This window comes from Aquila chrysaetos (genome assembly GCF_900496995.4).
Source record: "Aquila chrysaetos chrysaetos chromosome W unlocalized genomic scaffold, bAquChr1.4 W_unloc_3, whole genome shotgun sequence".
Lineage (NCBI taxonomy): Eukaryota > Metazoa > Chordata > Aves > Accipitriformes > Accipitridae > Aquila > Aquila chrysaetos.
The window spans coordinates 2883635-2895637 of NW_024470323.1; the positions used below are offsets into that span (position 1 = coordinate 2883635).

Sequence of the window (12003 nt, forward strand, 5' to 3'; positions counted from 1 at the left end):
TCTCCTCTTCATCTCTCCTCCCTTGTTTGCCTGTTAAATTTAAGATTAAATACTCGGGTCTGCAAAGACAAGCAGGAGATTATTACTGTATGACAAAAAACAAACCTTGTCTTTTCTAACAATAGTCTGCCAGCCTCGGAGACAAACTACAAGAAACATGTGGCTTGGCCCTTCCAAGACAAAACTTTAGATACTATGTGTAAATAATAATGTTTCCCTAGTGCTATAAAATACAAAAAAGCTGATATGGCCCTAAAATATAGTACCATAGCACAATAAAACCTTACAGGATCCAGTACTGGTTTGCAGCACACAATTTAAAGGAGAAGTAGCATGGGGTTGTTGGAAGGTTTCTGGTATTGATCCATGTCTAGCATAGAAAATTATGACAATAAACAAAGTTTTATTTTGGAAATGACCCATAGCACCTCAAAGCTCCTGAACAGGAAGATTATGATGGTGGTATCTATAACTCTTCCTCTGTAGGAACAGCAAGCATTCTACTAAAAGGGTAGATATATAGAAACCCAACTCAAAATCAGAGAGGTTTTTAATAATAAGGTAACAAATCCAAACTCTTTTTGAAAGACAACTATTTTCAATAGCCCTGAAGTAGAAATTTGCTCAATAAGAATAGACTTCAATTTTCTTCTTATCACCAGAAATTAAGACTTTCAGAGTGCTTTCAAGTAAGACAATTATAAACATCATGGTGATGAATAACTGTTCACAACTGTCCTAGCAACAAAAGCTGCAAATAAGAAAACATTTCTCTATTTCTGAGCACTGCACAAAGCAGCCATCTAAGCAAAGTCTGAAGATACAACAGAGACAAATTTGATAGAGGTTGTGAGACTGACGGCCCCGCTCAGATCTATCGCTGTTGTAGAGGGAGGACAGTTGTCCAAAGTGCAATCAGCTGAAAAATGCTAAATTTGTGGAATCCTGTGGTGTTTTACAGGATTTCTGGTAGAGTTTTCCTGCATTTGTATAGAACTACACCGGTTTCTTGCTGAGTCTTTTGTGGAGCTCAAGCTGCAAATTCCTTTAATAGGTACAAGATTGCCACACTTTTCAAGCAGTAATAATTTATACCAGTCTTCACAAAACTCCCATAAACTTGACTCCTGAAGAACCTCATCAGTCTAAATTAAGAACAAAGCAACAATTAAGGTCCAAAAAAAGAGAATTGGGAATCAGATTTAAAGCTTTTTCTTTTTTATCTCTGGAAAAACACAGAATTTTATCAAAGCTTGCAAACAACTCACAAACTAGCCGAGACTACTTTTTGCCTATTAATACAAAATTAAAGAATCGTTATCTATTAGCACTTACATTCTGTATATTAACACTTATATTCTGAATATTAGCACCTACATTCTGACTTATTAATTCTGAAATACTTCTAAATAGGAACAATTTAATTTTTTTTTGCATATAAAAGATGAATTAAAACTCCATTAAGAACATACAATCAAGCGAAAGAAATGGAAACAACTGAAATAATCTAAACAGTAACAGAATTTTAATTCTGCAGGATAGAGAAAATTATGGTCTTCAATGGGTATACTAGCAAAATGACCACTTCAGTATGGATATTTCACATATCTAAAAAATATTTTATAAAATACTATTTCTGCATTATTTAACACCATACCTGAATAAACAAGTAAGACCTCAACCTAAAATGTGATGAATTTAAAATAATCAAAGTAGTATATTACCTTGACATCCCACTGCAAACTTTTTGTGGACTTAAAAACAATTTACATGGCAGCAAACTTTTTGGGTTTTTTTTTTTAAAAAGAATTTCCAGACACCAAGCTGCAAAAACTATTCATGTCTTTAAGAAAGCCAACAAGAATATATGAAAATTTATCATGTTCTTCAGATGGGTAAGTAATACTCTTTCACTGCCCGTGATTGGCAGTATCAGTACATTAATCTACTCTTAGATTGACTTTTGTTTATAAGCCAATTTTGAAATACTGTTCCAGTGTCTTGATTCCTAAACAAACACCCTCAAAAATTAGTCCAGTGAGATGACATTAGTCGCTTCTCACTGACCAAATGCTTTGTAATAAGCAGATTGGCAGAGATGACTTAATTCAGACACACTGAGTAACTGAATAATTAAATCAAATAGAAGAGCTAATAAAGAGTGCATAGACACTGCACAGACAATGTTATCTAGGGAATGGAGAAAGTAAATGGAAAGAGAATAGTAGTAAAGCTTAAGTGTTTTTTGATTCAGTATTCTGATTTGTTAAACATTTTCCCATCATTTTATGCCCCAATAATTTTCCATTGACTAACATGACTTAAAGCTACAGAGAAAGCTAGTCAAATGCAGTTTCCTAGAATGTATCTCCACCGAGTTGCTGCAACTAAACATCAGTTAAAATATGGAAATGTACCCTGGTAAAATTCTTTCAGTTGAGTTTGTGGTAACCACTAAGCTACTTTGGATACTACACTGTTTCGAAATAAATTAATTCCATATAAAAATTCTAATCATTAGCTAATTTTACAATGTGGTAAAACCAGGATTGACACACTCAGAAAGTCATTGAGAAATGCAGCATTGTATATAGAAAATGTACTTTGTTTCCCACATTAAACTGTCATGCAAACTTCAGTTTATCAGGAGGTAAAACTACACCATACGTTCACTGCAAACAAAAGAGGATCAAGATAAACCAAAAATAATCTGGCACCACATATTAATACATAATCCAATGCAAGTAAAAACCAAAAGCTAAGGTTCAACATGATTAGCCTGACATCCTATTGTCCTCTGTTCCTTTTAACCAAGACACTCCCTTAATGTCAATGAAATAATTTGAATGATCAAGGGGAGTACAGTTCCTGAAGTCAGAAAATAAAAATTTTCTTAATTCTAGTCAGCTGTTCTCAAACATTTAAGTTTATATATTTACTAGTTGCAATGATGTCAAATATAGAAAATCCTGTTTTAAATTAAGTTAGTTAATCATTTTCAACTTCAAACAATTTTAATAATACCTAGAGAAGTAGCCAAGATCATTTTGATCCTTTCTATTCTTCCTGATTGATGATGCGTCCCTCTTGGCAGGAAAACAAACCATTGACCCAGCACAGAGTGACTTAGCGGTCAAAGTGAGGGGATACCTCCTCAAATGACCACTGAAGACCACCTGAGACCCCCACAAATGCGGAGAAGGCATCTGATGTGTCATGGTTATGTAATCCTATGCATATGCATTAGATAGTTTGAATATGTACTAGGTAGGAGTAGTTTAATAAATTACATGCAATTGTTACTGTATAAAAGAGATACACCTGATGAATCTGGTGTGCTTGATTTGTGGAAAGTCCACCAAGCACCCAGGCCTGAATAAAAAGCAATATCTCTCCTGAGTGTGTGAGATTGGTCTATTGCACACTGGGTAATGAATCCGCTTTTAGGACAACAGCAATGAGACACAGAAAGATCAAGACAACAAACTCTGTCCCTGTAGCACAATCTAAAAGTTAACACAGTTGTATGCCAATTGTGAAAAACTGATTTTTGACCCCTAAGACCACCCATTTGTTTTATTACCTACTGCTTCAATTCACAATGATAATATAGCTAAAAGGCTGCACTTTGATTTTTACTAAAGCCAGCCAGATCAGAAATAGCAATGACAAGAGTTTGCTATGAGTTAAAGGCTATCAATGCAACAACTTAAAAGGATATTCTGCATGGTAGTTGTGCTCTTCAAATCATGGAGATTCAGGCTACTGCCAAGTAAGCAAATGAAACAAAAGAGCAAATATAAATTCAGAAATAGGTAGCTCCAGCTTTTTCTTTTTGCAATTGCAAAGTGGCCATAAAAAATTTGCAAATATTAACCAAAGATGACAAAGTATATTAGTCTGTCTTAAAGACAGGCTGTCAAGTCCAATTCAAGTGTCAGGAAGCAACATTTACTATTAGGAAAAATTATTCTTCAGAACATAAAGACAATGGGTTTTTTTGGTCTCTGCATTTATAAGTGTAAATTTAAGATAAATCTGTATTCATTTCATGACCGATGGCATGAAGATTAGTGTTTAATGTTTGCTCCAAGAGAAACAATGAAAGATATGAGGAAAAAAAAAAATCATGCTGCAGAAGACTAGAAATCTACATTCCTAGGTAACTGCTGCTAGATTTTTATTTTTACATATATATGCATGTATATGTATATATTTATGTGTGTATATTTAATAAATACAAATAAAAATTATATATTATACAAACATGTGCACACATACTCTCTACAGGCACATAATTAAGGGGTCCCCAGGGCTCATAAAGGAAGTGCAACAACCTTATTAGTGTTTGGCCTTTCTTTTGCACCCAGTCTCATTGTAAAACAGTCAACCATGAAAGTACTTTAAAAAGCTGTTTTTCTTTTCATATTTACAGCATGATTTTATAATGTACCTTTCATGTTTTATAGAAGCTGGTACTTCTGTATGTCCTCCTGGCAAATTCAACATGAACCACAAACTTCCTAATTTACAACTTTCAGAAATCTGAATACTTTTGAATACTGGGATTTTCAACTTTGCAATTTAATGACAACCCTGCTTTTGGCCTTTTCTGACTTGTTGTGAAGTAAATCAGGCACACTAATGTGGGCTAACAAGTCTTTTTCACACTGTTCGATCACCCTGCATCTTTTTTCTCCACAGACACTGCCTCTCTCCCACTCTCTGTCTAGCCATCCTCCCTCAAAGCAAACAAAATGGTCACTGTAACCCTGCATTGCTGCTCATTAGATCAGAGGTTAGTCAAGTGGAACTGCCCGAGGTTCCCAAAGGAGAGCTATACTTCAAAAATCTGTCCATGTCAAATGAAGAAAAAACAGTAAGCATGGGGTCACCCAGATCAATGATCAAAAGAGACTGAGAATAGTGGAGGGAAAAAAGAAAAAGCAGCCCTTTTTTGTTAAAAAACAGCCTTCTGTATAATAAAGCAGAATACAAAGATACTAAGCTTTTTCCCCCTCTTAACAACACTCCATTTTCACTTTAAAATGCAATACCTTGTTTTTCAAAAGATTTTCTAAAAGTAAGATTATTTTTTAAGTTCTAAGAGTGAGGTTTCAATAAACCTCAAAATTACCTTAAGAAAATTAGCAAGAGAAATAATCATGGAAAATATTGGGGATTTTCTCTCCATCATATAAATATTTAATTATTAAAAATAAAATCAATTTTCATTAAATTATGATTTTAATTTAAACAAATGATGCATTCTGAACTTCATGAAAAATGATACAGGTAGTATGTCCACAGAAAAAGTAGTCAACCAAAATTACATAGTTTGTGCTCTTCTAATACGTGACATATGTGCAGACACGTGCAATACTTGAAGAATGTGCAACACCATTTCTGCAGCCTCTGTTCATCTTTTAAGAACATATAGGAATATATTAAAGACAACTAAGAAACCCAAAGAAAAGTCCAAAACAAAACAAAAAAAAATTTTTATATAAAGGAACAACTTTATCTGTAAGTAATGAATTTTGATACACAGAACAGACCAAATTACTCAATGAAGAGTACTGGCTGTATAACAAAGTTCTGTGCACACATGTGCTTTTGAAAGCAACATTGGATAGTCTCTACTTACCCAGAATGAATGAAATATGAAAAAAATGAACCTACATAATGCATTTTAAAAATTGCATAGATAACTCTGCTTATTCAAAATGAGTTATATATTCTTTAAAAAACAAACATACATTGTGCCACCAATGAAGACAATGCTGCAGCTAAAAGAACCCCAATGTTTCCTGCAATATTGGTGACAGGGCATCTTTTAATTTATAAATCTGAAGAGCTTTATTTTTCTGCCCTAGAGGGTAAATCAAATTTCATTCTCTTCTTTCCTTTATCCTCAGCCATGAGTAAAGGCTTAATTAAGAGAGAGGAACAAAGGTATCTAATCTGGAACAGAACATTTGATAGTAGATTTGTAGTTAATATATGCTGCAGTATCAACAAATCATCATTAGAATAATGTCATTATATTCAAAACTCTGCTTCTAGTCTTATGAAGAAGATTGTTCCCAGATGGTAGAGTGGATAATTCATGTTTCTTCAGGGGTATGTCAGCATCTGCTGCTGAATCACTGCAAGAGGGGGATGGGAGAATGGTTTCCTCTTTTTGAACCAAATGTCATTATGCACTGGACAGAAAAGATTTCTGAAAAAAATAACGGACACTGTTCTCAACATACATCCCTACAGAAGGCCTCCAATGGACTGCTTTAAGCAAAAACTCAGCAGTACTCCATCCTCATCTTCCCTGAACTGTGGGACCCTTCACCACTTTTGAACTTGCTGACTTCCCCTCCATTCTTCATTTCTGTTTCAGTCCCAGATTGCTCTCTACTCATCTCTTCTGCTTTACTGCCAGTAATGTTTTGGGGAATGGCAGGGAGAGGTGCGCAAAAGATTTGTCACTAGTCCCCTTCGATTCCTCCCATTACTCCTCATCTCTGGATTATCCCATTTCCAAAAACCACAATGTCCTGTCCAGCACTGTCATGGTTTCAGCCCAGCCAGTAACAAAGGACCACGCAGCCGCTCGCTCACTCCTCGCCGCCCCCTCCGGTGGGATGGGGAGGAGAATCACAAAGGAGAAAAGAAAAAAAACCGGAACCTCATGGGTTGAGATAAGGACAATTTACTGGGACAACACAAAAAGAGAAGTTACAACAACAACGGTACTAATAAAAGAATATACAAAACGAGTGATGCACAGTGCAACTGCTCACCACACGGAACCCGACGCTCCGACACTTCCCCCACCGAAAGCCAAGAGACCACCCCCAGCCTGCTCCCCAGTTATATACTGAGCATTATGTCACATGGTATGGAATAGCTCCTTGGCTAGTTCAGGTCAGCTGTCCCAACTGTGCCCCCTCCCAGGTTCCTGTGAAAATTAACTCTATCCCAGCTGAACCCAGGACATTATCCACCCCTTATTCTATACCATCTATATCATGCCCAGATCCTATATTTTCCAATTAATCACCACCACTTTCCTTGTCTTTGAGATATATATATATGTATATATGGACACCTCCACACACAAATAGCATTCCCTTAGTCTGTGGGCCATCCCTCTAATGTGTCCATCAGTTTTATTTAGTCCATGACTTTGGGGCTCCATCTGTCATAACAGTCCTTCAGGGTAGGAGAGATGGTGTGTGGTGTTGGATTGTTGCATGCTGCCTCTGGAGCTTGCGGCTGGTATATTTGGTGCAACCCACACCCTTGGTCTGCAGGTTGAAGATGTTGATCTTGAGGAAATCGCTGGGTGCCAGTTCAAGTTCCATCACTGTTGCACTTGGCTCGGTTTCAAAGTCCATCCTTCAGTCATTTGGGTAATTCTTACGGTAATACCCTTGATATGGCATATAGCCACTATAGATACAATGACATACGTTGGCAGGTTATTTAGCAGTTAACATCATACAGCCTAATTCACTGGCTATTCTCTCCCAAAATCAAATCTCCTTGAGATATGCATCGAACTTCCCCATTCTTCTGCATCACCCACCAAGTGTACCCAGGTCCCTGAGCAAAAGCAATCCCGTGGATGGGTTTGTCTCTGCCTGAGGCAGGACTAAACCAGACTGTCTTCCCTAACATATTCTTCATGCACACTACAGGGACTTTATCTCCTTCTACAGTATGTGGAAGTCTTGGTTGGGCAGGGCCAGCCTGATCGGCAGATCCTCTAGTATTAACCAACCAGGTGGCTTCTGCTAAATGTGTATCCCAATGTTTGAAAGTCCCACCCCCCATGGCTCTCAACGTAGTCTTTAACAGTCCATTGTATCGCTCAATTTTCCCAGAGGCTGGTGCATGATAGGGGATGTGATACACCCACTCAGTGCCATGCTCTTTGGCCCAGGTGTCTATGAGGTTGTTTCGGAAATGAGTCCCGTTGTCCAACTAGATTCTTTCTGGGGTGCCGTGTCACCACAAGACTTGCTTTTCAAGGCCCAGGATAGTGTTCCAGGTGGTGGCATGGGACACAGGATATGTTTCCAGCCACCCATTGGTTGCTTCCACCATTGTAAGCACATGGCACTTGCCTTGGCGGGTTTGTGGGAGTGTGATATAGTCAAGCTGCCAGGCCTCCCCCTGTTTATATTTCAGCCATCGTCCTCCATACCACAGGGGCTTTAACCCCTTGGCTTGCTTAATTACAGCACATGTTTCACATTCATGGATAACCTGTGCGATAGTGCCCATGGTCAAGTCCACCCCTCGATCACGAGCCCATCTATATGTTGCATCTCTTCCCTGATGGCCTGAAGCATTATGGGCCCACAGAGCCATAAATAGCTCACCCCTATGTTGCCAGTCCAGGTCCACCTGAGCCACTTCAATCTTGGCAGCCTGATCCACCTGTTGGTTGTTTTGATGTTCTTCAGTGGCCCGACTCTTGGGTACATGAGCATCTACATGATGTACTTTTACAACCGGATTCTCTAGCTGGGATGCAATATCTTGCCACAGTGTGGCAGCCCAGATGGGTTTACCTCTGTGCTGCCAGTTGCTCTGCTTCCATTGCTGTAACCACCCCCACAGGGCATTTGCCACCATCCATGACTCAGTATAGAGATAGAGCACTGGCCACATCTCTTTCAGCAATGTCTAACGCTAGCTGGATGGCTTTCACTTCTACAAACTGACTTGATTCACCTTCTCCTTTCTGCCACTTGTCATATAGGACTCCATACAGCAGCCTCCCACCTCCGATGCTTTCCCACAATGCGACAGGACCCATCAGTGAACAGGGCATATTGCCTCTCATTTTCTGGCAGTTTATTATACAGCGGGGCCTCTTCAGCACGCGTCACCTCCTCCTCTGGCGACATTCCAAAATCTTTGTCTTCTGGCCAGTCCATGATCACTTCCAAAATCCCAGGGTGACTGGGAGTTCCTATATGAGCTCGTTGTGTGATCAGTGCGACTCCACGTGGCATCAGTTGCATGATGTGTAGAGGAGACCCTCCCTTTGAACATCCAGCCCAGCACTGGCAGTGGGGGTGCTAAGAGGAGCTGTGTTTCAGTACCAACCACTTCTGAGGCAGCTCAAACTCCTTCATATGCTGCCAATATCTCTTTTTCAGTTGGAGTATAGCGAGCCTCGGATCCTCGATATCCTCGACTCCAAAACCCCAGGGGTTGACCTCGGGTCTCCCCAGGTGCTTTCTGCCACAGGCTCCAGGTAGGCCCATTCTCCCCAGCTGCAGTGTAGAGCACATTTTTAACATCTTGTCCTGCCCGGACTGGCCCAAGGGCTACTGCATGAACAATCTCCCATTGAATTTGTTCAAAGGCTTGCTGTTGCTCAGGGCCCCATTTAAAATCGTTCTTCTTCTGGGTCACTTGATAGAGAGGGCTTACAATCAGACTGTAATTTGGAATATGCATTCTCCAAAAACCCACAACACCTTAGAAAGCCTGTGTTTCCTTTTTATTAGTTGGTGGGGACATAGCTGCTATTTTGTTGATCACGTCCATTGGGATCTGACGATGCCCGTCTTGCCATTTTACTCCTAAAAACTGGATCTCCTGTGCAGGTCCCTTGACCTTACTTTCTTTTATGGCAAAACCAGCCTTCAGAAGGATTTGGATTATTTTCTTCCCTTTCCAAAAACTTCTTCTGCCGTGTTGCCCCATACGATGATGTCATCAATGTATTGCAGGTGCTCTGGAGCTTCACCTTTTTCCAGCGCAGCCTGGATCACTCCATGGCAAATAGTGGGGCTGTGTTTCCACCCCTGGGGCAGTCAATTCCAGGTGCACTGGATGCCCCTCCAAGTGAAAGCAAACTGTGGCCTGCACTCCATTGCCAAAGGGATTGAGAAAAACGCATTAGCAATGTCAATAGTGGCATACCACTTAGCTGCCTTTGATTCCAGTTCGTACTGAAGTTCTAGCATATCTGGAACGGCAGCACTCAGCGGTGGTGTAACTTCATTCAGGCCATGATAGTCTACTGTTAGTCTCCACTCTGCATTAGATTTCCGCATGGGCCATATGGGACTATTAAAGGGTGAGCGAGTTTTGCTGATCACTCCTTGGCTCTCCAATCAGCAAATCAGCTCATGGATGGGAATCAGGGAATCTCGGTTGGTGCAATATTGCTGCCGGTGCACCGTCGTGGTAGCGATTGGCACCTGTTGTTCTTCAACCCTCAGCAACCCCACAATCGAAGGGTCTTGAGAGAGACCAGGCAGGGTAGACAGCTGTTTAATTCCCTCCGTCTCCAAGGCAGCTATTCCAAAGGCCCAACGGTACCCCTTTGTGTCCTTGAAATACCCGCTCCTGAGATAATCTATACCAAGGATGCACGGGGCCTCTGGGCCAGTCACAATGGGGTGTTTATGCCACTTATTCCCAGTTAGACTCACTTCAGCTTCCAGTACAGTTAGCTCTTGGGATCCCCCTGTCACACCAGAGATACAGATGGGTTCTGCCCCTTTATAACTCGATGGCATTAGGGTACATTGTGCACCAGTGTCCACTAAAGTCTTATATTCCTGTGGGTCTGATGTGCCAGGTCATTGAATCCACACTGTCCAGTAGACCCGGTTGTCCCTCTTCTCCACCTGGCTGGAGGCAGGGCCCCTCTAATCCTGGTTAGAATATTCGTTACTCACTTTTCGCACACGTGAATCAGAAGTCCCTTCAAGAGGATCAGAAATGAGATCAGCCCATCTACTGCATCTGGGGGACTGCTCACAGGAAACTGGAGCAGCAGTTTTCCAAGAAGAATCCTCTTTCCTGGTTGCTTTTTCTCGCAACTCACGTACCCATGCATGTAGGACTGAGGTAGGTTCTCCATCCCACTTCCTCATGTCCTCTCCATGGTCATGCAGGTAAAACCACAGGTTAGCCCGTCGTGTGTACTTTCTCTCTCCTCTCTCTTGGGCAGAGGAATGCTTACTCCCAATAGCTGCGATGTGGGCCTGTACAGGTGGGGAGGAGGGCATATCCACTTTGAATTGCTGGAACGCCTGGGACAATTCCTCTACAGCCGAGACACAGGCCCGTAGGGAGTAAGAGAGACTTCCTTCGTATTGCTGGAGTTGGACAGCCAGTTCGTCCACCGTTTGTCCATGGCCTTCTTTCCAGGACATTACTGCCAATGAGTTGGCATAGGTCAGTGGTGCACTTCGTAGAAACTTCTGCCACATAGGTTGTGTGCATTGGACTTCATCTGGATCTGTGGGTGACTGCGCATTTTCTGGGTCATTATAAATCACCTCCAGCACAGCTAATTCCCTCAGGTACTGGATACCTTTCTCCATGGTGGTCCACTTGCCTTGGTGACATGTAACTTCATCCTTGAAGGGGTATCTTTCCTCCTAAACTAGCAGAAGCTACAAAAGGCATGAACTATGGCAAAATAGTATGAAGACACTGATCCCCCTAACACAAAATACAAAGAAGTAATTAAGTCCTGGAATTAAGCCTGTCATATATGCAGCCAACTCAGACCATAAAGCATCAGCAGGCTCAGAAAGTGCAGTTTCTATAGCGTTCTAGCTCCTTGCATGAGTGTGGTGGATCGACCCTGGCTGGGTGCCAGGTCCCCACCAAAGCCGCTCTAGCACTCCCCCTTCTCAGCTGGACAGGGGGGAGAAAATATAACAAAAGGCTCATGGGTCAAGATAAGGACAGTTTAATAAAGTGAAAGCAAAGGTCACGTGCGAAAGCAAAGAAAAACAAATGATGTTATTCTCTACTTCCCATCAGCAGGCGATGTCTGGCCACTTCCTGGGAAGCAGGGCTTCAGTACGCGTAGTGGTTGCTCCGGAAGACAAAAATGCCCCCCCTTCCGTCTCCCTTTACTTAGCTTTTATATCTGAGCTGAAGTCATATGGTATGGAATATCTGTTTGGTTAGTTTAGGTCAGCTGTCCTGGCTGTGTCCCCTCCCAAGATCTTGCCCTGC

At 41.0% G+C, this 12003-nt stretch overlaps 1 protein-coding gene across 3 annotated transcripts in view; it reads right to left on the reverse strand.

Moving 5' to 3' along the window:
- The window catches only part of LOC121232410 (ADP-ribosylation factor-like protein 15), a 272332-nt gene that overhangs the window by 120468 nt on the left and 139861 nt on the right, over window positions 1-12003 (reverse strand). For 2 of the 3 annotated variants that reach the window (XM_041121601.1, XM_041121600.1), the window contains exon 5: window positions 909-1145. The exons of the other annotated variant lie outside the window; for it this stretch is intronic. In XM_041121601.1, coding sequence (XP_040977535.1) covers window positions 930-1145 — 216 coding nt within the window. In that variant the 3' untranslated portion in view covers window positions 909-929. Of the gene's footprint in view, window positions 1-908; window positions 1146-12003 lie in introns of those variants that run through there. 3 annotated transcript variants of the gene reach the window in all.